The 24655-nt window shown below is 40.2% G+C and overlaps 1 protein-coding gene across 21 annotated transcripts in view; it reads right to left on the bottom strand.

Moving 5' to 3' along the window:
- Nucleotides 1–24655, bottom strand: part of ADCY7 (adenylate cyclase 7) — a 67737-nt gene that overhangs the window by 15561 nt on the left and 27521 nt on the right. For 15 of the 21 annotated variants that reach the window (XM_065028612.1, XM_065028621.1, XM_065028601.1 and 12 more), the window contains 10 exons: nt 14631–15172; nt 13191–13391; nt 11419–11583; nt 10558–10707; nt 8248–8396; nt 7828–7939; nt 5775–5902; nt 5365–5523; nt 1724–1856; nt 273–458 (listed from right to left, as the gene is read on the bottom strand). In XM_065028612.1, the coding sequence (XP_064884684.1) occupies nt 273–458; nt 1724–1856; nt 5365–5523; nt 5775–5902; nt 7828–7939; nt 8248–8396; nt 10558–10707; nt 11419–11583; nt 13191–13391; nt 14631–14801 (1554 nt within the window). In that variant the 5' untranslated portion in view covers nt 14802–15172. Of the gene's footprint in view, nt 1–272; nt 459–1723; nt 1857–5364; nt 5524–5774; nt 5903–7827; nt 7940–8247; nt 8397–10557; nt 10708–11418; nt 11584–13190; nt 13392–14630; nt 15173–16096; nt 24647–24655 lie in introns of those variants that run through there. The other 6 variants (XM_065028602.1, XM_065028607.1, XM_065028608.1 and 3 more) reach the window with 3 other exon arrangements.

Genomic DNA, 24655 nt, shown 5'->3' with positions numbered 1-24655 from the left:
AGGTGGAAAAACGTCAGGTACAAAAAAGACAGTTCCCAAGTTTTACTTTGAAGTTTTACTCTTGAGTATAGCATGCTAGAGTTTGAATAACAGTAAGCTCTGACAGAAAGAGTTGTTGCACAGGTATTTTCTTAGTTCTGTGTACACATTTAACACCAAGAGTAGCAGAAGAAATTCAGCTACAACAACCGAATCAGATTTCAAGTTTCACATCAGGGACACAAGGAGCGGTTTGCAAACTGCAGGGCGACAATCCCTACTCCAAACCTCACCTTCCTTCGCCTTCCTTGTGAACTGGAAGAGTCGCTGCTGACGCTTTCCCGGTGGTTCAGGTGGGCAAAGGGCCGGGCAGCTCCCCAGGACTCCAAATAACGCGTCATCCGAACGGACGCGCGCATCTTCAGCCCATCGTTAACTCGCGTTTTAGGGAGATGGTTATTCGACCCACATTGTTTGGACTATCAGAAAAAACACACTCGTTTAGAAAACAGAGAATGATACAAATTATAAAGAGATGAAGCTCTGTGTACTTGAGTAGTTTAAGACTATAAAAATCAAGCTATTTAGTAGGACTCTAAACACTGTTCAGCATTGTGTCAGCCACTCTGATTCCTTTATCTTATTTAATTAATGTGAGCTAAAGCAAATCATGACGTATTTGTTCCAGCTGCCTTTACAAGCCTTTGCTTGTACCACTGCAGCATTCAGTCTTCCTGCTTTATTGAAGATAATGCGAGAGATCGCAAGATCTTATGAACAGATAACATTTCCTTGCAGTCAGCAGGGGAAAGAGATTCCCAATTCCTGAGGCAGGGCGTATCAAAAAGGTGCCTGGGAGAAGAGGCCACAAATGACAGACTCGATGTTAGATTATATCCTTCCATCACAGGTGAAGACTCAGGCAGTGTATACAGGGTGTACCCTTGTGGTCTAAAAGGGAGCTGGAACTACAGAATCAACTGATACATCAATGACTGGTTATTCTCTAACATCTCATAAGTATCTTCAAGCGGGCAGGGACCTTTTTAATACACTCAGATCCTCATTCTGGGAGTGTGTGCTGTGGACATGTGGGGGGTGCAGTGCTGACTACATAGAACAGGCAAAGATAAGATTGAGTTCTTGATAATTAAAAGTGCTATTCTTTCTGTTAAGATTCTGAAGGAAAGAAGTGTGTAATTTTCACTCTTTTTCTTTTGAGATATTTTACTCAATCACAAGCTGATCCAAAACAGCAATTCGTTTGCAGTTACCAGGCTGTAAAGGGACAACCAACAATTGCTAACTTTACACCTTGAAAAAAAGGTGAATCTCACATCTAAAATAGTGAGGAAGAAAATCCCAGGAGCTATTTTGCAGGGAATATTCTATCTGAAAGTGGCCACACAGCACAGGTATTCTTTCATTACTTCATTCCGCTTTTTAACTTGGATCTGTGAGAGCCCGCTTCACCCAAGTACATAGTCAAATACATATTTTTACGCTATGTGGGCCATATCAGAGGTTTCAGCGTAACACTTATTACTTTCGAGCCAATAGTCATGTCATAAAACAGTAGGTCATGCTTTAGATCTGAAGTCCCAAAGCCAAGCTACTCAGATGACTCATACCATGCTTTAATTATATTCCTGGATTAAAAAGGTGTATGCATCACAGACACCTATACATTTAAAATGTAGGTATATATTGGAATAAATACACATGCTTAAAAACATACACATACCCTTGGATCAACCACTAAGTAGGTTTTGATTTTCATGGATTCAAGGTAAGGATCCCTCAGGTGTCCATTCCCTTCTTCTACTTCATAAGCTTTGCCCAGGTGATTTAAGGTTGCTTCAGTGATGTGGACACGGCTGAGAAAGGGAGAGAGAACAACAGACCCAAACACTTACAGAAAGGTCACATTAAGCATTTCATTTACATTTCAATGGCTACTGCTGACATCGCTGCTTTTCAGCCACCTTCTGCTTTGGCAGCCAACTGCAAAATCCTGCCAGTACTTAAAAACCATCTTTGCAATCCTTTGGTGCAGTTCTTTGTCGCCCATCTTTCATAGCAAGTGCGCTAAATAACACTTCCCAGAATGAGATGGTATCAGCATAAAATTAACTCAAAATAACCAGAGACGTACAACAAACAAGCAGAAATGTGACCAAAGGAGATCTGGTGACTGACAAGACAGACAGACTCACAGGCGGGTTCTTTCAGATGGTGAGAGCTCAAAACAAAACACAAGTGAGGACTGTCTAGAAATGCATGAGGAGGGGAGGAGATGGCTACAAAGTCCGGGGAAAAAAAGCTGTAAAAGGTTTATTGTCAACTAGTGGGATAATTCTGAAAGTCTGTCTTTTTGACTGGAACAGAGGAGAGCGTAACATGGCAACGAACTTCTAACAGAGCAGCTGGTATTTTTCTGTACTCATTCACACTTTCCCTTACACATAATATAGTTCAGTATCCCAAATCACGTATTTCTACATAAATAACAAGTAATATCTTTCCATAGAATTCCACAACAAGAGACTTGACTGTGTTAACAAAATAGCATTTCTTGTAGCCTGTTTTCTCACTGTTCATTTTTCCCACAGCTTTCCTCGCTTTGCTTTGGCAGGAGAGGTTAATCTCTGCATTGTCAGTCCTACAATCCACCGGCACCAGCTGGGACAGGACGTTTCCCGATGGCAGCTGACAGCGTGCAGCGCTCCCGCCTGACTCCAGAGAGCAAGGGGATCACTGTCCCGTCCGCCTCTGCTCCATTACGCTGCACGGAGCTTTGTCCAAAGACCTGGAGACCACTGGCTCCAATTTTTTAATTGTTACCTTGATCACGCTGTTTTGCAATTGAGGCAAACCTTTAAATCTGTTATTTTAAAGCTGGCTCTAAAGCAGGGTTTTCTCCTACAGGGGCTGAGGCATACTGGGCAATGTCTTCATTAACTGAGCCTTAAAACACAGTCATGTACCGCAGCAAGTTTCCTGTGGTTCTCCACTTATCTCTAAAGGCAGCACATTTGTGCACCATCCACCATTTTCCATTTTACCGGGCTTCCTCTTCCCCAGATCACACACGTCAGGTCTCACCGCAAACTTCTTTCCATTTAAATGACTGTGTGGATGATGTCTCAGCAGTTACTCATGCTTACTGGATTCCAGGATCAGCACATAACCCAAAGTGCTTCTGCTAAAGCTGCCTCTCCAAGACAAGCTGTAACACGCACTGTTGTATCCAGCATGCTGGTGCAGAACGCCCAACACACCACACTCCGTCGCCTGCGTCAACAGGCATGAGAAAATAACCTCTTCTGATCCGTCAGACATTCACATATTAGAGAGAACTGGTCATAAATGCATTTTTAATTTCGCTTTTATGCTAGTCCTTTCTGCTTTACTAGTGTATTACATTGCTATGAATGCAAACAATGTTTAAAATCAGAAAGAAGATGAACAAGGATACTCTGTTGATGGAAATAAAATAGTTATAATGCCAGAAGTTTTCCTTACAGCCTTTCTAAAGTCTTTAGAATTTCTCCAGGGAAAGGGCTGTGGGGCATTGGAACAGGCTGCCCAGGGCAGTGCTGGAGTCACCAGCCCTGGAGGGTTGGACAGACAGACATGAGGTTCTCAGGACATGGGGCAGTGCAAGGGGTGGGTTATGGTTGGAGCCTATGATCTTGAGGGTCTCTTCCAACTAAAATGATTCTATGACGTACAGAAACCCAAAACGTGCATACTTCCTATTTTAAAATAAAAATCTCAAACTGCTCCCAGTGACAAAACTGCTGCTTCCAAAGGAACAGGACTATCTAACATTGGAATGGGGAATCCCAGACACGTCATTTTTCTGTAGAGCAGCAAAAAATATAATGTTTGCATACCAAATATAAACCCATGCTACCTGTAAGGCTCGGTCTTCCACGAAGGGAAGGTTTACTCTGCCTGGTATTCAAACACATGATAAGGGAGTGCTTGACATGTGAAGATATAGGAAGTATTAAGTGTAATGTTTCAGAATCAGGCAGCCAACCTAAAGCAGCTTTACTCTTTAATGGATTATCAAACATAAGCATGAAGAATGTAATGGAATAATCAAAGTTTTCAAGATTAGGCAATAGTCCAAAACGTGACTAAGAAAAGTATGTTTTCATGCCACATTCGGAGTCATGTAGTTTGCTTTACCAACAAAACAAACTTTACGACTGTATTCTTGTTTAATCACGCTGAGTCAACACACTAAAACACTCAGCCTGGATGGTATTGCAACTGTCAGCCAAGCTCCAATTAGTTTTCTTTCTGTTTCAGCCCTCAATGCAAGAAAATAATTTGATACTCATATCCCCTTATCACTTTGCAGAAATTAATTTTTAAGTTACAAGCACACAGCTAAAAGCTGTTTGAGGCATAGAAATAATAAGAAACCCTATAACATCACTGGTTAGAATCACTTCCCAAGAGAAACCAATACTTTGATGCTTAACATATACCCACCTGAACGCCAACTTAGAAGAGAAGTAAGTATACTTTCCTGAATAAGGAAAATACAAAATGCTGGTGTTACATATATATATATATATATATATATATATATATGTGTGTGTGTGTGTGTGTGTGTGTGTGCGTGTGTGTATATATATGTGTGTGTATATATATATGGGAGGACGTACATACATACATGTATATAATGTCTTTTTCAATAAGAGTCTTCAAAAAAGCAGCATGAATATCAACCTGAGACCCAACCCTCTGCACCGGCACCTTCCATTGCTGCTCTGCCTCAGCTTTGCCACTCGGGACAACTCAGTCGCCTTCCCACTCTGCCCATGACAAATGCTCCATCAAGAGAACACGCAACAACCAACAGCTCCAAACTCTCCTTGCTCGGATGCTCCTCATCAGGCTGCATTTTCATTTCTGAGCTGGGTTTTCTTGGGGGAATGTGGTGGTGAATACAAAATTCATATAAATCAAGCAGGACTGATTGATACATTAACAAAAATAGTAGGTAAATATGCAGCTTTGCCTTGTCAACATAAATAGCACAGCTATTCTTTTGCTGAACTTACAAATATAGTATTATCCCTGTGTTCAACGTGAATTAACTAAGTCAACAATGTGCTGCTGAAGACGCACATCTTTCTTCAATGAAAGGAAGCAGTAACTTGCCTAAGAATAGAATTTTATAGTTCATTGAAAACACAATCAGAGAATATTAACGTTTTACAGCTCTAGTAAGTACACATTTGTTCTGTTTTCATCATCCCATTATGAGGATGTGTGTCACGGCACAGTTCCAAATTCCAAACTCATAAACCAGGATTATGGAAACCACGACAGAGAGAAGCAGCACGCAACGAAGCTCCTCACCCAGGTACGCCGGCGGACTCCATCCTGTTGGCCAGGGACACGTCGTGCGACCAGACGTCGTACTGCCACTTGCGCAGGCCGATGACGCCGCACAGCACGTTCCCCGAGTGAATGCCGACCCGCATATTGATATCCACCCCTGTGGCTTCCCTCACCTGCCTGGGGAGCGAGCAGGGTATTTATTAGAGCAGCAGCTACACTTCTGATTTCCTCTCCTCCTCCTGGAGATCTGTTCAGGTTTAGTCTCATTAAACACTTAGTGCAAAGACAAGAGACAAACTTACGACCTTATGCATAACTATCCAGGTACAGTTAATAAATACACTTTGAATGCTGACAAGAAAACTAAGAATTACTTTATTCAGTATCTTAGCCTTGGTACATTAAAAAGCGTCCTGTGCTGTACTTACTTTATTGCTTCACACATGTCAAGTCCCATTTTAACGCAGTTCCTGGCGTGAACCGGCAAAGACACAGGCAGGCCTGAGACACAGTAGTAACAGTCTCCCAAGATTTTTATTCTCATGCATTCGTTCTCCTGTGAAATTACAGTAAACACATTGAACAGGAAAAAATGAACTGCAAACAGGACAATGACCCCAAAACTAGGACTTCTGTGTATCATTTTGAGAAAGTCAGGCCTCATTCAATCCCTGTTGAAGCAAAGCTGATTTCTTTCCTGCATCCAAATGCCCAGATGTTGCTCACTGAAGGGTAACAGAAATGACCACTTCAAGCATTTCTCAAAATCATCCTACTGTTTTCTGACTTTATCCGTGGAACTGTTTGCAATCGAGAAACTATAAGTAAAAATAAAACTGTCACGGAATTTATGACATAAAGGATAAAATCTCCTTATCTGTCTTATAATCTTCATCTTTATTAACACCTGAATTCCAGGCAGTCTTAAATAACATTGCACAGTGTTGTAAAACCTGCACAGAATTCAGGGAGAAGTTCGGAATTCAGATGCTCAACTTGGTAGCTTTGCAGAAGCAAAATGTTGGGGTTGTTTTCTTTCTAATATAACCGAGGAGGAAGTCAGCACACACTACAGTTTGCCATCACTAATAAAAAACCCACAATACTATCTGACAGCAGAAAATATTTAACAACCCAAGCTATTCTCCCTCATCCATGAAAGCCTTAATAGAACATCCACCATTCTCCACTATCGTAAGCCATCGAGTGGGTTCTGAGCGTTGCAGCAAGTGCTGAGTTTAGACAGAAGAACCCAGGCCTAGCTTAGAGCTGCGAGACATCGGTGTCCAGCTCAGGGTCCGGCGTAGCCATCGACTTTTGTTAGGTAATGTGAAGCCTAAAACATTTTTGCGTAATGGAAAAAATGACGGAGAATAGTCTCCGGCAGAACAAAAATAGCACAAAAAGCAGGAATCTCTTCTTACAGCTCAACCACAGGGTTGCATAAGACCTTGACTCACAAAATCCAGACTTTCTTAAACCCTGCAATTGGCACACAGGAGTGAGAAATTAAAACATATCGCTCAAAATCTAGAGTCTTTTCTATAATTGTTGCAAAAAATGACCAGATGTCTTTAACCTCAGCTTCTACCGCAGCATATAAAGCTCATGGCAACTAAGATAACGTAACTTATTCTATATGGTCTTAATAGCTGCTTCACAACAATACAATACAGTCAGTGTGACTTTCTTACTTGCCAGTACTTGAAGTTTTAATAACAACGGAATTCATATAAATACAAAGATGAGCAATGTAATACAGATATCAAAGAGGTTAACTAGGATTTTAGCCAGGTTTTAATCAGTGATATATTTAAGAATTTATTCAATGACATCCAAAAAGGTTTAATTAAAGCAATTTCACTCTGCTATATTAATTTGAGTTTTCCCACTCTTGTTCTGAAGAATTTTTAGAATTTCACAAAACCAAGATTTTCCAAGTCAACCGATTTTCTATTTGTATTCAGTACACCCACATTTAGTCAATTATGAAATCAAACCAACACCTTTAAACCATGGTGAGTTTTGATACGTACTCACTAGTCTTGACTTCTGCTTTAGCAATGCTAAATTTCTAGAACCAGAATTTGGGTTGTTATTTGGTTTTTTGATGTCAGACAGGATGTGGCAAACTGCAGCATTTATTTTCCTAAAGCCATATTTGCCTCATAATACTAAATGAAAAATCAATCAGAACAGAACATATATCCAAGATTAGGGTCAGAGCTAGAGGATAAAAGATATCTTTACAGAGTCAATCATACAAACATATGTATGATGCAGCCCCTGAATTGGAATTACAATAACTTGCTACATTTCCCATTTTTGTTTTAAATACTGTTTCAATGTGATTTAGCTTGAAAGCCAAAGCACTCTTCCCTTCCTGACTTCGAAGCACTGTCTTCTGCCTCGCAGAAAAGACAACTTCTTTTTTCCAAAGGTGGCCTTTATCTCGACTGCACAACAAAGTGCAACACGTACCTTCGCAATCTGATCAAACTTTCCGAAAAGTTCATTCAGCATCACTACCAGCTCCTTAGGAGAACAGTCACTGGCAAGGCGAGTAAATCCTACGATGTCTGCATAAAGAATGCTAGACAAGAATAAAAGGAAAAAAACCCAGTGTAACTGAAATACGAACGTATGTCTGTTTCACAGTCAGCTTAAATATTAAAATGCATTTAATAGAAAGTATCTCTCTTTGGAAAAGAACTCCAGAAAAAAAGGGGTTCAATATCAAAATGAGTTTAGAAAGCAACACATGAGCTCATGACACATTATCTTCCCGCAGCTCGCTTAGGTCTGAAAATCTACCTCCAAATGTTAATTTTGCTGGACCATATACCCTCTTAAGAATCAGCACCTTGTATTAATACTATTTCTTCTAGAGTTTTGACTTACCTAACATTCTGGTGCCTTTTTACATATAGACTGTGGAAGTTGTTGTCATGCATTTGCCTGTTATCATTAGTTTCCTTGAGTCGCTCTATGATTGCTAGCTTCATTTCCATAGAGATATGTGCTGGCAGGATGGATAAAAGCAAATTTTCCTAAAAGGAGAGGGGAAAAAAACTGATGCAAAATTCTCAGCACAGTAAATTTGAAACTGCAGGACTTTAGTGACTGTGAGAAGGAATTAAAAACAAAACAAAATAAACCAGCTCTATTCAAGTGGCTTTTGAGTAATGCATGTCAGGTTTTCCAGAAGGAACTTTCACATTTCTGTTTTCAACATCACCAGTTTTACAGTTCAGTAAGGCTGTTGCACATTTTTCCTTTGTTCCTTGTGACCTAGATGTGCCACCTCTTTGTAACCACAAAAATTCAGCATTCAAGATTACAATTTCTGGATAAACGAAAACTTATTTTGTCCACCGATCTCAGTGTTACATGAGCATCATCTGATAAAGCTTCTGGGAAAAGCTTATCTTGTGTAATGAACAATCCACGCGGTATTAAAAGCCCTTGTGAATTCTCAAATGCCGGAAAAGCAGCAACAGATACAGAAAGTGCCAACAACATGTGGCTGTAGCTTCAACGAACCAGGAACCAGTGCCACTGAAATAAAGCCTTTTGAACTGAGTGGGAATACAGACTCTTCGACTATTTTCACCGCTTTACACTGGCTTTGGCTTAAAAGCGTGTTCTTCAAAGAAGACCCTGTTAAGTTGCTGGGCAGAAGAGGAAGACAAAAAAAAATGGTACTTTTAATGCAGGAAGGGCTCTACGGCCCCAGAGCTAGTGTCACCGCAGCAGAGGAAATGTTGTATGGAGCAGCTACAAGCAGGAACTTCTCCAGATGACGTTGCCAGCAAGGTCAACGCGTTGTGTAACTGAGTAAAACGCTGTCCCTTTGGACCGAATCGCTGTTCCCTTTTCCTGACCAGCCGAGGCAGCAGTATACAGGCAGCAGTGAGCTGACAGGGTTACTCAACCAGTGCCTGCCACCAAAAAGAAATGTATTTGGATCACAGTGGGAAGAGGGAGGCCTTGAGCATCAAGGCCTGGCCTACACTAGGTACAGACAGCAGTTTAGTTTGAGTCTGCCCCAGAAACGGGAACACCTCCTCCTCCTCCAGCCTTTTAATACCAGGAGGGCAAAGCTTGGGGAGCACGTTAAACTGACAGCAGAGCCACAGTGAATGTCACAGGCTGACACATTCCAAAGTTTTCACATGAGATGATGAACGCTGAACTGTGTTTCTCGCATCATTTTCATAGTAAACCAGTGGGAGGCAAAAAAGGAGACTCAAAATTGTGTGATAAATTACAACCCAAATGAGATGAAAGCTCTCTATAGACTTAAGCACGTCTACACTTCAAACAAGGAACTGTAAGGAGAAAAACCCATGCAAGTCCCCCCATCAGCCAAGGAGATCCTGCCAGGACTCCCATGCAGGTTTGTTATCTCGCCAGACCAGCACCAGGGCACGGACTGCACCAGCATTTGCTCCTTTTTGATGGGATCGTGTCAGTCCCTTTTCAGCCCCTTCCTTTTGTCTAACAACTGCTGGGCAGCGGACTGGGTACACATCAGCCTTCCAGAGCCAATGCTCTTAACCCTGCTTGTACCGGGATAAAAGAGGAAAGGCACCATAGTCTCAGCCTTGATACTTCTTTACAACCCTTGCTCAGTAAGAAATTCATGTTCCTTGCTTATTCTTGAAATACCACTGGAGTTTATGGAAATAAACAATGTCATAATCAACATCATAATCTATTTTAGAATATTTTTTCTCCCTTAGGCTCTGACTTTCTCCTTCTAGCAAAAGAAAACCAGTTTGTGAGACAAGAAAATGCAAAGCCGAATAACACTTTGGAATTCAAAACAAAAAAATGCGAGCAAAGGATGCATGAAACTAAGGGCTGAAACTACCTTATCAGTACTCTTCAGGGCATTAGGGGCATGATCTCTTAGTTACCTTGGGCCAGGCCCAGTAACAATTTCTACTAGGAACAAACTAACTAAAACAACTGGCAATTCCATTCCTGTTACAAATACTGTGATTTTCATATAGACAAGGCACAGAGAGCAGCTTCCTCCCTTTAACTTCCTTCTTTTGTTACAAATGGCACAACTTTTATTTTTGACACTAGGTGGGTATCACAAAAATTGGACCGAGCCTTTCAACACGCATTAGTCACCAACCTTATACAATTATACTGCAGAAATGAAAATAAGCAATTCCAAACACGAACGAGTTCACTCACTTGTTGTCTCTTTTCAATCTTCAATTTCATTCGGACCTGGATGCACTTTAATGTGTATCTATAGAGGTCCCACGAAGCGACCTGCATTTGGCGCTTATGGAATGCACCCATCAGATTCCCACAAAGAAAAATGACAGCATTGGCAAGGAGCTGCACAAGAAGAAAGAGATTTACCTACTGCACAACAGGCATCGATACTTCTACTAACACCTTAAAGACAATCAATCCCAGGCCACGTTCATTTTTTCTCTTACCCTGTCACACAATTAGCCAGGATATACCTGGGAAATAGGAGTTGATTTCCACACTCACGGGCATTCCTGTACCAATACACAGGAGCATAACGAAAAAGAAAATTCTGCTCTATTGTTTAACACTTATTTGCAGGCTCCAGTGTTTGGTTTAGGGAGAAACCAGCCCACAAACTCATGCATCAGGGTGCCGGGTGAAGGCTGATGCACACTTGCATCGTAAGAGCTGGGGTGCTTCTCTGAGCACACCCTGTGATCGGGCGCTGGGGACCTGGGAGCAGCCAGGAGCTCAAATCCTGCTGTCCCACCCGTGGGCAGCGCCAGACGGACTCACACAGAGCGGGAAGAGCCATTCTGACCAAGTTTGTCATATTTAGAGTAACTCAGTTAAAAAATTAAAATGACAGTTCCGCTTAGGTCACAAAACCAAGATTAAAATAATTGCAATTTTATGAAAGTATGCAAAACTCATTGAGGCCAAGCTCCAAATCCATGAATTTGAAACATCCACATGGAAGTTTGGAACTTATTTAAACAGGATAGTTATGCCAATATCACATGGTATTATGACTAGGGTATTTAATTACTTAACCAAGTAGTATTTCCTTACCTGAAAAAGAATGGATTCCTTATTTTCCTGAGAAGCCGTGCTTACCACAATGCTTAGAACAATAATATGGGAGAGAGCAGAAAGAACGCTAATTATGACAGCACCTCTCATCCCAAAGGGTAGCATGGTATAAACTGTGAAGATTATGAATAGAAAGAATGGCACCTTTGGAAAGAAAAAGAAAAGAAAAAAAAAAAGAAAAATAAAAGATCACACATACACGTTTTTAGGTGCCTGCCAAAAATCACTATGGAACAGAGAGGAAAGTAGCAGAATTCTTGCTCATTTTCAGGCTAAACAATCAAATACTGACATTTCAAAAGCACAATTAAAAACATAAGGGTAGTGCTAGTCCTATAAGCTTTGAGAGGATTAGCAGCTATTTTAACCATTAGAGCTGAAGATGAACTTTGTACAACATCATCAGGAACAGTGTGTTGCAAGGAGAGCAATATAGCAATATTGAACAGAATCAGATTTCTCACCTTCTCCAAGTTATTATTCTAATTTTAACATCACACAATCATGTCTACTCCATATTTGATTAAAAAAAAATATCCAACCAATACTTTCTGGTGCTGGCACAAGAAAACAATCATTATTCCCACTAACTACACACTGAGTTGCACAGATTTTACAAAATACACTAAGGTCCACTAAACTGCCCAGGCATCAGAAGGGAGCTCATCCCCGCATTTAAATAGTAGCTTTAATTAGTGATCAATTCATAACTTGAGATAAAAGTCTGAAATGAACCTATTCACCTTTATTTTCTAAACTAGGGTCTCATTGTATTTTAGGTTTTAAATCAATATTAATGAATTATTACCATGTGGCAAGAATAAGACGTCTTACAGCACTGAAAGCAGCAAAACCACATCTTGCTTCGTTACATGTTTGTACTTAGAGTTAAGAAGAGTAAACTTTGGGTTTTCCTGAGCTAATAGTTTCTTCCTTGAGCTAAAAAATACTGAATAGAAACTGTAAATATACAGTGCTGGATCCAGGCCACAAAACAAATCAGATTTTGGTTGTTTAACTGATAATTTATATCTTTCTTTATTTGAAATAAAGAGGGGAAGGGGAAGAGTCACTAAAACAAGATAAAAAGTCATTTTTAATTCATTAAAACTCTTCTGTTGACATTATGAGATCTTAGGAGGAGTTTCCTACAGATGGTGATATTTTTGGCATCCTGAAATTGCCTGTCTTCTGATCAGAGATACTAAGCAATGAACTTTAGCCACACCCCGGCTATGCCAGGATGTGTCATTAGTTCTTATTGTTCACTTTGCCTCTCCCAGTGATTTGAAAACACGCTCCCCAGGGCACACCCAGCTCTGCAGTCCTTTATCCAGTTCTCGGAGACCACTTTGACCCACAGAAATTAACACAGCAAGTATTGTTAATGAAACATTCTCTCAAATACGAATTAATAGTAATTAAGACTTAGCAAAAATCTTAAACAAAAATGCAATTCCATTACAACTGAAAAATGCAATTCCCACACGGATTTATGCGGATATCCAATTTCCTCAGTTGATCTGTATTTTCACTATAAGAAAGAACACAAACTAAAATGTACTATAATAAGCCCATACAACCAATTTAGGAAAAGGAACCTAAATCTCAATAAAAAGGAACATAAATCTCAATAAAACAGTATTATGCAGTTATAACATTCAGGGAAAAAAAAAAAGTATACAAACATATTCATATATATACTGACTACCAGTTCTCTACATGTACCTGAACAAACAAGATATACATACCTGTTCCCACAGTTGATAATCATTTTCTTTTTCAAAAAGAGATACGTATCCTACAATTAAGAAGCAAATCCAAATCGTAACTCCAAATAATGTCAGCCATCTCCGGAACAGGGATTCAATACATAAAAGTAAGTACATGGCTGCAAATATGACGAAAGCAGCACATACTGCAATAATGAAGACAAGATGATAATGCGCTTCCTGCAAAAGCAAAACACAAGTGTTAGATTTGGTCTAAATGTCCCCTTCAGAAAAAATGGAAAATGCATCTATGTCCTGGAAACAGCTTAGATAGATTGGAAATATCCTAACATAAGTAGTCGGGCTGTGGCAGCATTAACACTTTCTGATAGTCACACATACAAGGATAATATAATAAATACCATTATAAATACCCAGTCTACCCCTGTTCCACCATTATTAATTCCCAAATTAGTAGGTTGGGTTTTGTGGTTAAGCTAAGTTCTACCTACGCTATACTGTACAATGCAGATGTAGCCAAACAAACACATTTAAGGAGTACACTCTGTGCTAAAAAGGACCGTAACAGCTCTTTTCCTACATTTCACAGGAGATGACTTGTAACATGAACAGTGCTGCTACTTCTTTCCTGTTTCAAGAAATAAAAGCTAAAAAGGATACAAGTGCAATTGGTAAAATTAGATTTGTTACTAAAGAAAGACTTAAAGACACTTTATCATGAAGCATGGCATTTGGAAAGCAGCGTTTGAAGGCAATGAAGGATTATAATAGCTTCCTTATTACCTTTTTACAACATTATCTTCAAATCATCTCCCCTTTTTACCAGCTGCCAACTGGGCTGGCTTGAAGAAGACTTAATTTCTTTACAGAAAATCATATTACACTACACAAGAAAAAATTCTTTAAGCTGCATCTTTCCTGTGTCTATAGGATCTCTGCTCTTTGCAAACTATTGATTCAACAGATGCAACTGTTGATTCCTGTTGTGCTTCTATTACCAAAAGAAAAAATAAAGAATGAATATATAGAAATCCTTAAAAATAAATCACCTCAGGAATTCATAACCAATGGATCACTATATTATTTTACATTTCTTAGATGACTAAAAAAAAATATATGAGAAATGCAGGACATTTTAACTTACTTTCTTGTTCCTTCCTTAGCCCCTTTACTACCTATCACAGCTGTCATTTAGCATAGAATATTATTTGGTCATAACATATAGTAAGGAAAGGCAACCCTTGTATTAACTGTGCATGCGCCTGACAACACCGCCTCCTCTCTTCGTGTCCCTACAAAAACACTCACCACACTACATACATCCTTGATGCCTTTCAACACCGCAACTTCAATACCGTGTAGCTCAAAAAATTATTAACCCAAAATGTTTTGTATGCTGTTACAGTGATTCCTCATCATCTCCGAAAATATCAAACACAAAGAAAAAAGCGTACTCACATCAGTGACAAAAAAGATGATGATAAGAGTCATCCAGAAGATGATGGCGATGAAGAGCAGGAGGAGGAGGAGCGGGTGCTGCTGGCTGGTGTAGCGGTACTTCTCGTAGAGCGGGTCTGAGATCCTGCACTCATCGCTTTCGTTGAAGAAGTATTTCCCTTTAGCTGGCATCTTCTCCCAGGTCGGCCGCTATTCCTCCGCGTTCCCAGCACACGCAATAAAACACGGCCGAGGCTACCGCTTCAAAGAGAAGTTTTGTCTCTTCGCTGCTGCCTCTGCGACCTGCAGGCACAGCGAGTAACCCACGATCTCTGATTTTACTTCTCATGAGCATTAACTTCAGGTTTCCAATGCAACCAAAAGCGAAAGACTTAGCCCTCCCCAAAGTCACAGGCAATTCATCAGCAGTTCTACGCAGGAATCTCGAGATCAACTTGTACTTGTGCAGAACAGGAGTTTTTGGTATGGGGCTTTTTTAATTATTATTTTGCAATTCTCCAGCTCCTTTCCATAAGCTTGAATGTCACTTCCCGGGATGAACTCTGCAAGAGACAGTATTAATGTAGTTAGGTAAGTGTACCCAGTGTTCCCCAAGATTAAAAAGTACATTCCTTCAACTTCTTATTAAAAGGCAAAGAAGATGAGAAAAGAATACAGCTGTTCAAGCCAAAATTCATTACACTTTTTCTTATCAAGATACTTAACATCTAGTTCTAGATATTTAATTCAACTCTAATTAATAGCGTTTCCAAGGCAATAGGTGTGTTCTGTTAACAATGAACATTAAGGAATGAAATGTATTGTTAATTACTAACGAGCAATGTTTTCCAAATAGATTCATGAATACAGTTCACCCAATGCCAAGAGATGTAAAACAAAAAAAGGCAGGGTGATGGGATGGAGGGAAGCATGAAAAACAGCATTTCAGAAGAAGTCTTATTAAAACTTGATAACAGGACAACGGCTGCTTTGGTTCTTGACTGCGGTCAGCACGGTGCCCGAGGCCGCTGCTCTGGGGAGAAAGAACCCGCTCAAAGACGTGCAGAAAAGCCAAATCCAGACAGTTATTCTCAAAAGGCAAAGTGCCCAACCACACACGTGTTCAGACTGCACTCACACGGCAACCTGGAGCGGTGTAAGGGAAAAGGCTTCAGAAACCATAATAAATGATCTAGCCTGTGTAAACAGAGCCAAATACCAGCGTACTACCCGGTTATTAGTGACCAGATATACCAATACTGAGACTGGACAAAAAAAAAGCGAACTTTTGCAGGAAAATGAGTTACTACAACTTCTTGGCCAGAGTGTTATCACAAACTTGGATTAACCACAAAAGAAAAAAGGCCATGTTGTATCCCTTTTATTCAGTAACACCCCGAACATATTAAAAACCGAAATAAAACTGAAGACACCTTTCAATATATTTTTTCCCCCTGGTGTAGTTAATGATACACCTAATACCTCACCTGTACTGGTTATTACCGAACTTTTCTTCATAATAAAAGGCTTCCCATTTTTCACCTGAAAAGAGAAATAATCTTCTGCATGTGCATACTGATGCTCCTGCAAAGGTGTGTGAACGTAGCTTAGAAATCACTGACACTGAGACGAGATGCCAAGAAGAAACTGAAGCATTCAAATCATGCCCTAATGCATTTTCCAAGTCATACAGGTGACTGAAGAATTACTTGATGTCCAGAAGTGTATTTTCAGAATAAAAACTATGAAAAAGTTCTTTAATATACCTGCAGAAACATGATTTTGAGAGTAATGTTTATGATAATACATATTCTGAGAGGCAGATTTATTTTTTCAGTTAGCAGAACCAAATCCATTCTCTAAAGATAACTATTAATTGCTAAGCAGTAATGCATTTGCAAATATGAGAGGCAAGTAATCATGTCTTGGGCTACTTAATACTGAAACTCAAGAAAAATGACTTCACCGCTTGCCTTCTAGAATTTATTCTTCTATATCCATGAAAAAATAATACAAGGGACAATCTCTGCTTTACAGAACTGTATCATGTGCCTGTGGCTCAATTATTCAATGCTCAAAAGACGACGAGATGCCAATCGTCAGTTTTATTATTATTTAAGAGTTTCACAGGACACCAAGTCGAAGAGACACGTCTTGATCCATTTTAATAAAAAGCAGATTGCTGCCTATTGATTTGTTTATTCCTCCACTGATCTCCAGGGACATACTTTACAAGTAATTGTGAATGACTCTTGGGTCATGGCATTTTCTTCTCAAAACTCTGTAAGGTAAAGAAACCCCCAAGCAGTAGTGATGTTACCAAGAATCTATAATACACTGTATAAATGCTGCTTTAAGATTAATAATTCAACGCTGAATTAGTTTCAATTTGCATCCCATGTCCCACTGTCACCCCCCTTTCTAAAAAGGGCCACAGAACAACTTATGCTCTTTCAGTACAAGTATTTTTAAAGTTGCAAATCACTTGCAACACACAAAACTAGCTATTTGAGAATCATGCAATTATGCATTAGTTGAACAAACACATTTTCATACCTGACAAACATAATGACCCGCCAACCATCATCTTACAATCCAAAACACACACTCATATTAGTATGGGAATTGTTATTTCAGCTCCAAAACCACTATGAACACTTAAGCAGCTTTTCACCTTTTTTAAAAAAAACACATTATTGGCATCACCTCTTTCCAGTAACATAAAAGTGAACCTTTTGTTTAAGAAACTTGCACAGATTTAGCGGAAATTCACCACTTTTTGTGCCCTTCTCTGAATTTTTTTAGCAACCTTCTGAAAATGCAGAAGACAGAGTTGAGAGAGAGAAGATTCTGTCTCGTGGATGGCATCACACACCAGTGCAATCATCAGCTGAACACACTCCTGTTTGTAAGTTTTAGGATCACGTGGCCACCGTGCACCGCAGCATCGGTTTTGCTTTTTTTGGTCATTGTTTCTTGGAGCTTTGCCATTCTGACAGCGCAGGCGAGGTGTAACCCTGAGATGGCAACCGGCCACAAACCCCAAACCTCTCCCAGCAGCACCAAGCCAGTCAGGGACTGGATCTGGGCTGCTGCCATAAAACCATGGTCCTCTGCTCATCAGTTTATCGAGAAACTGCCTCGTTTCTTCAGAAGCTTTCACTGTGTTCTGAAGAATCAGAAAGGAGAAGGAACAATTTGTCAACGAGATTAGAATATATAAGGAACAACCCCAGCAGTTCGGGCTGCAAGCTGCACGGAGAACCCACGGCAAGGTCCAGCAAACAAACCAAGATGATTTAGTCAGCTCTAGGTGAGCTCCACAGCTATCTGCATGCCTATTAACATGAAAAACATTTGTTCAGATAAATAAATTTGCCCAATGAATACATAAGAACAAACACTGGACACGTGACAGGCATAAAAAGCTGGACAACAGGATTCCTTCCAGAACATGAATCAGAAGGGCCAGAGCCTTCCAAACCTCTGCTTCAAGCCACTGGGAACACGGTTGGGTTCAGGTCCAGCAACAGAAACTTCTCTGGGTAAGTGCTGGGCACGAGCTGCACACACACGCAGCCACCTTCACTTGCAAGCAAAAAAGAACATTCATATCCCCCACAAATCTGAGTATTTCTGACCGCTCTATGCTTTCCTTCCCATAAACAGGAATTTTCAAGCATTGCTAGACTCTCCAGTCTCCTACCGACAAAGCCATGGGATTTTGTTACAAATAATATGAAAGCAAACATTTCATTAGGCTGCTAGGCTTGGACTGGGGCTCTTTTGTTCTCTCAGGCTACTTAAAAGTGTCCACAGCGCTTTGTGTCAATACACAACCTTTCCTTAAGAATTGGCCAGGACTCAACAGTTGCAGAACAGACACGACGGTACCACAGAGCCTATAGAGACCAAGCGTGTTAAAGAAAACCAACTGAAATGGGATATCATGGGCTACACCAACAAGCCGCGTTACAAAAGTCAGAGAAGCCTCTTTCTTTTGCAGTTTGCTCAAGATAAGCAGCTATTAAAAAAAAGCAAGTCTCTTCACAAGGAAAACTAATCTGGGAACGTGCATCACCCAGACCAACCCTTTGCTGCAGAAAGCTCAGGGCAGCAAAGGCAAATCAGCTGATGGGGTGAGAACACAAGAGGTGATTTTTGTCTCCCAGCAATTCATTCAGCCCAACCTGTGCATATTCCAACAAGCATAGATGAAGCAAGCACTGAACAGCCAGGAAAAATCAAGTTGATTTTTCTATCAACTTGAAATAGAATCACATCAAATTCTTGCATTTTGTAAGCCCATTGAAAGTTCTCACTGCAAAGGTCTTATTTGTTTGAAACAATAATGAACAGGCAAATGCTGTGAAGATCCAGGCTTCTCAAGATGCTTCTCAGAATATATTGAGATGAAAAGTTTGGGTTGATTCTTTGTCCTGGTAATAAGTAAAAAGAGCCTTGCCCCTGGCCCCCAGCTCTGTTGACCAGCAGTAGTTAGTGATCACTAACCAGCAGCTCTTCGTTTGAGCCCCAGGGATCTTTCCTGCTGTTTGGACAAGGGTCTCATCTCCACAAATGCCCCAGACCCCAGTGCCTGCTTGGAGCCAAAGGCAAAATCCGCTTTGCTACACACATCTGTCCCAGTTATCTCTTGGCCATCCTCTCTCCACCCAGAGCTCAAGGAAGCAGCAGAGGCCCATCAGTTTTCCCCTGCAACATGCAGGTGCATTTCTTTCAGGCACACCACATTGGGCCTTTTTGGTTTATTAGGGTTTCTTTTTCTTTTTTTAAAGTACTGTAGGTCACGCATCAGCCCAAAGGGTGTTGACGCATGGGGTAACTCCAACACTTTCCTCCCCAGCAAACAAAACAGTTCTTGGGATGGATCTCCTCTATTCTCTATATTTGCAGAGCATGAGTGATTTCCAGGCACCAGCTGGGTTGTGGACTGGGGAGCAGATCTGGCAGACCTGCACCCTCCTGCCCGCTCTCCACACACAGGACGTGCTGACGGACACGCCGACGGACAGCAATCGCATCATTCTTCCCTGTCTTTAGACAGTTACTCGCAGCAGCTCCTGACCACATCCATGCCTTTCCAAACGGGATCCACGTACTTTGCAGTTCTGTTCTTCGTTTCAGAACTACCGAGGTACTCACAAACACACCCACAGTAACCGCCTGGACAATCTGTAAATTATTCTTTCATCTAGCTGTTCATTTGCCAAGGACTCAAGTCCTTCTCACTTAAAGCTGCATGTTTAATAAAAAGCAGTCTTACCCATGAAATATTAAAATGAACCCCAACAGCAAGTACCAAGTGAAATGATAGCTGTTGCCTTATTCCTCTCAATAACTCCTGCAGAAAAGCAAGCAGAGCCTGTTTTCCATCTTTAACTACAATGCCATTTTGATTTCCATTCCATCTTTTGTTTCACACAAAAGACAACAGTGTTTCTGAAATTACTTTAGCAATTTCCATGACAAGAATCATTGCTGACCGTAATTACCCATTAGCAGATATTAAAAGGGAATCAGGAATCTATAAACATCCAGTAGAATAATTGAAGGAGATTAGTAGGTGAATTATGAATCTCAGGCAAAGAAAAAAATCTCCAGTCTAGTGGAGCACACGACTAACTCAGTGTAGGAAATGAACATTGGCAATACCATTCACAGCAAAGACAACACTTCTTCCTTTCAGACTTTGCTTCAGCCTGCAGCTTCTCTGGCTCATACAAACATACCAAATGCAGAACAGATGCATTCTTAATCATCTATCCAGTAGCAGTGGTGAGTATCGCTTGCACAGGTAAGTTTCTTTACAAAGGTAAACCTTGTTTTTAGATATTTTTTGAGGGTTTTCATGTGAGATTTCATGTTCCTTAATTATGTTTAATTTCTGAAGCTCTCCTTCTGCAATACAGAAAAATCTTCCTTATATTTACCTTCTGTTTTCTTACCAAAAGTGATCATAACCTCCTTCAACACATCATCACTCGAACCTGTATTTACATTAAAATGCCCAATCAATACAAAAAAGCAGTGTGTCATTTGGAAAAAAAAGAAATTAAAAATAAGAATATCAGGAGATAGAAAAAAAAAATCCCACTACATGTCAGAAGAATGAGTGTAAAATACAGCACTATAGCACCCAGGCCATGCCCTTGAACACTGAGAGTCACAGCAATGACAGCGCTATATATACTGCAGAGAAAGCGTTGAGACGGAACTTCTTCAGTTCACATTCGTATTTCAGTAGATTGCTCCTTCTTATGACATCTGTTCTGCTATAGCCTTTAAAATAGGAATAACCCGTTGTGTGATTTGAAGAGTTTTTCAGCCCCGAGCGCAGAGGGAAGATGTGACGGAAGAGGCCGGTTTCACAAACATGAGCCCAGCGTTCCAGTGTTTGGAAAGGCAAAGCAAACCACGAGCAGGAAAGTAAGAGCAGTTCAGTTGACTCATCACTTCTCACGGGTCCACAGCCTCCCAACACCAGGAACATCACTTCTTTTGGTTTGTTGCTCATTTTTAAATACCGCTATGATTACAGGATGTGCTTTGAGGAAAGATGTTACAGCCACAGAAAGACGTCTCTACAGTGCTGATCCAGGTAGGACAGAGAAATGGTGACAGCAGGTGGCTCAGGAAATGGAAGATTTGTAATTTAAGACCAGCAAGCTCACAAACTAATCAGTAAAAAAAGAGAAAAATAATCCATACAACCAGACTGGTGCAACTGAATTACATGGAAGGGTTTACTACTGTTCTAAGCTAGTTTATTGTGCAAACACATGATGGTTCAACCAACAAATCTATTAAAACTTATAATTAACTGCTGGGTCTGGCTCAGCAAGGGGAAGAAAGAAAGAAAAAAAAAAGGCCTTTTATAATAGTGGTTTTCATAAGCAGCAAACTCCAGGGTGTAAAGAGATACATCACACCAGAAGGGAATTGAGCTGTGCTTTGCATCTTTCGTAATCCAAGGTGTGTGATTATTTCATGATTCCCAGACTCCCTGCCACATCTTACAGATAGATTTTCTGACTTGAGCAGGTTTAAAATTGAACTTACTGCTACAGAAGTCAATATCCCACTTACACTTTAAGTTTTCAGTGACTTATGTGAAATTCATGTCTCTGAACAGAGGCCTCACAAGTCAGGATAGCTTTTCATTGTGTAATTTCAGTTTAATAATATCAAAAGTAGAATGTTTGTGCAGCTATTGATAGTAATAAAAGCTGCAATGTTAAGCTATATAAACTGCAGGGAAAAAAAAACACACTGAAACACAGAACATTTTACCCTAAACACTGTGGTGAAAAATCATTTAAGCTGAGGTAGGAATAGGGATGGAGTGTGTGTGTGTAAGCCTCAATAATTTCTACTATAATACCTCTGATTTTTACAGATATAGAAATCCCTGATATTTCCAGAAGATTTTTTTTTTAAGGAAATAATGTATTACACTAGGTAATACCCTATATTGAAATTGATAATAAGAAAGAAAAAACACATCAAGAAAGGTAGGTTTAAACTGCCAACAGTTTGTTATCAGACATTATCATTTAGGATAGAGAATTATAAGCATTTGGCAAGGCAAAGTGCTCAGGCTGACAAACTTCCTAAGCTCAAAATAATGACTTATGTCCACCTAGAATGAAACTTCTCTGATTTGTGTAGTGATATTTCAAACATGCCTCAGCTTTTCTACCTCACTAAAGCAACCGAGCAGCACAAACTACTGATGTGACAGAGCCAGGGTACAAGGACATGACTTGACTCTTCCAACTATGGGTAGATATGCCCACAGGTGCTCAAAAATGAAGAAAAAACAATGAAAACCCCACTGCAAACAGGACTGTAATGGGCATCACACATTACTCTTATTTTTTTCCCCCGCCTCACTTAGTTATTTAGGGGGCGTGTTGCAGTTCAACATGGAAATGCATCTTTCCCACCCCAAGGGTAAATAGTCTGTTTGCACAGAGCAGGTGCAATCATCATATGGCAAAGGGATAAGGGCCGTGCTATGGGTGGGAAGAAGATAAAACCTGTCCTCAGCAAGATAAGAAATCCTTTGCTATTTAGGTTTAGTCCAACTAAACCCAGTAAAACAGAGAAAGAGGCTCAAAGATAAACACCTCTCTCTCCTATCTACTATACTTCCATGCTACCAAAGTCAGTAGAAATACACACAGGCAGCTGAAATTCAACTAATGCACTGATGTCAACACTACTTTGGTTTATTCAGGGTTTTTTTCCCCCCAACCTCTAATTTTTCAGATGAACTAACATGGATACGTACACTGCATATATGTCACTGAATAGTAGGTAATGGACTTTTAAGGCTGCTTAAAGCAGAAATCAGCACTATATCCCTACTGCACTTTATCAGTACAGAGTTCTATTACAGAACCAAGTATTTTTTTGAAAGTGATCTTGCAGAACACCATAACAAAAATGCAAGAATAAACCACAATGTAAGAACAACATCACCTGTGTCTGCTGCCAAAGGCCAAAATGGTTGTTTCTATCCAAATTTCTGCTTACTCCACAATACCATCTGTATCTTTCTTCAGATTAGTGTTGCTCTGAGGCAATCAGACCCTCTGGCAATCTCATTTTGGAAATAAACCGCGGCCCAAGGCCAAGAGATGGACAACAGGAAGAACACGATTGTGCATCAGTACCTGGAGCAGCGCACTGCAGGCTGATATTACAGTACAAATAGTTTTGTTAAGGTATAAATTGCCCTTTAAGTTTAAGAAAGCAAAGTCTTCATACTATTTATGAAACAAAGGAGAAGGGGACAGATTAAATCCAATATCCCCTTTACTTAACAACCAGTGCTGCAAGAGTAACTCCTAGCAACTACACGTTTAAAAAAAAAATAATCTTATTTCTATATACTGTTTATTACAAGGGAATTTTAATGTTCCCCAAACTTCTTTACATGTCAACTATGCAACATTTGTTACACCAGCACATCCGTACTTCACGGCCAAAAAACTAAAACCAAAACTAACACTTGCAATAAGGAAGTTCCCTCCCTTGGAGGTTAAGTATTAAAAACACCACCAAGGAGACATACCGACGCTTCTGATAAAAGCCTCATTTCTGCAGTCATACCCGACCTCAGGACAACCACAGCCAAACACACACAATTCTCTTTAAAAAGTTTTCCAAAACACAACATTGGGTTTAGGAAAGGTACTTTGTGGACTCATTTGGAAATAAAATGATAATGGGATGCAAACCTCTGAAATCTTGTATTTTCAGTCCCACTTGATGGTAACACACACTTCAAAATTGTTAGGAGTTGTCTAGTGACGGGTGAGCTCTCCTGGAGCATGGAAAGGGCCAAGCCACACTGACACAGCCAGAAAACCAGAAACCAAACATGTCTCATGGGATTTTTTTTCCACACTAAGTTTCAATTGTCCACTAAGATAACGGCATGTCTGAACACAGATTAATCACTATCATTCTTCTTGTTTCATCTTATCATTTTGAAAGCTCTGCCTGATAGCCAGCCCTGCTGCTCCCAGCTCCAGCGGGCTACTGGAAACCTGCACCATGGAATGCACTGACTTGCCAAGGGAAATGTGGGTATCCCACCTGGCAGACACTTTAAAATTAAGTTCTCCTTAAGCAGCTCTATCCTTTGGATTTGCCAATACTAAGTCCAGTTGACTAGTATTAAAACAGAACTAGTTAATCTGAAAAACCTGAAATAATATGATAGTTACAGCAAAACTTCAGTATCTGGCAAAAGTCACTTTTCTAAAGAGCTATGCAGTTACTGCCTCAAAGTAATGTGAAGCCCATGGAACTCCACAAAACAGCAAAGTATAATACGCATCCACAGCCCTGGGGAAAGTTATCACCGATCAGTATTGACCAATCCCCATGGTTGTGCCAGTCACAAAGCTGTTTTCACCTGGACTGTCATGCTGCGCATAACAGATTACGCTGGGGCTTTATGGCCCTAAATCATACTGAAACTACTGATAAAAAACACGCGTTTGTTGCTTGCT

This window comes from Columba livia, chromosome 13, assembly GCF_036013475.1.
Source record: "Columba livia isolate bColLiv1 breed racing homer chromosome 13, bColLiv1.pat.W.v2, whole genome shotgun sequence".
NCBI lineage: Eukaryota > Metazoa > Chordata > Aves > Columbiformes > Columbidae > Columba > Columba livia.
Note: the sequence above shows the minus strand (reverse complement) of the source record. Positions and strands in the feature narration are given on the sequence as shown.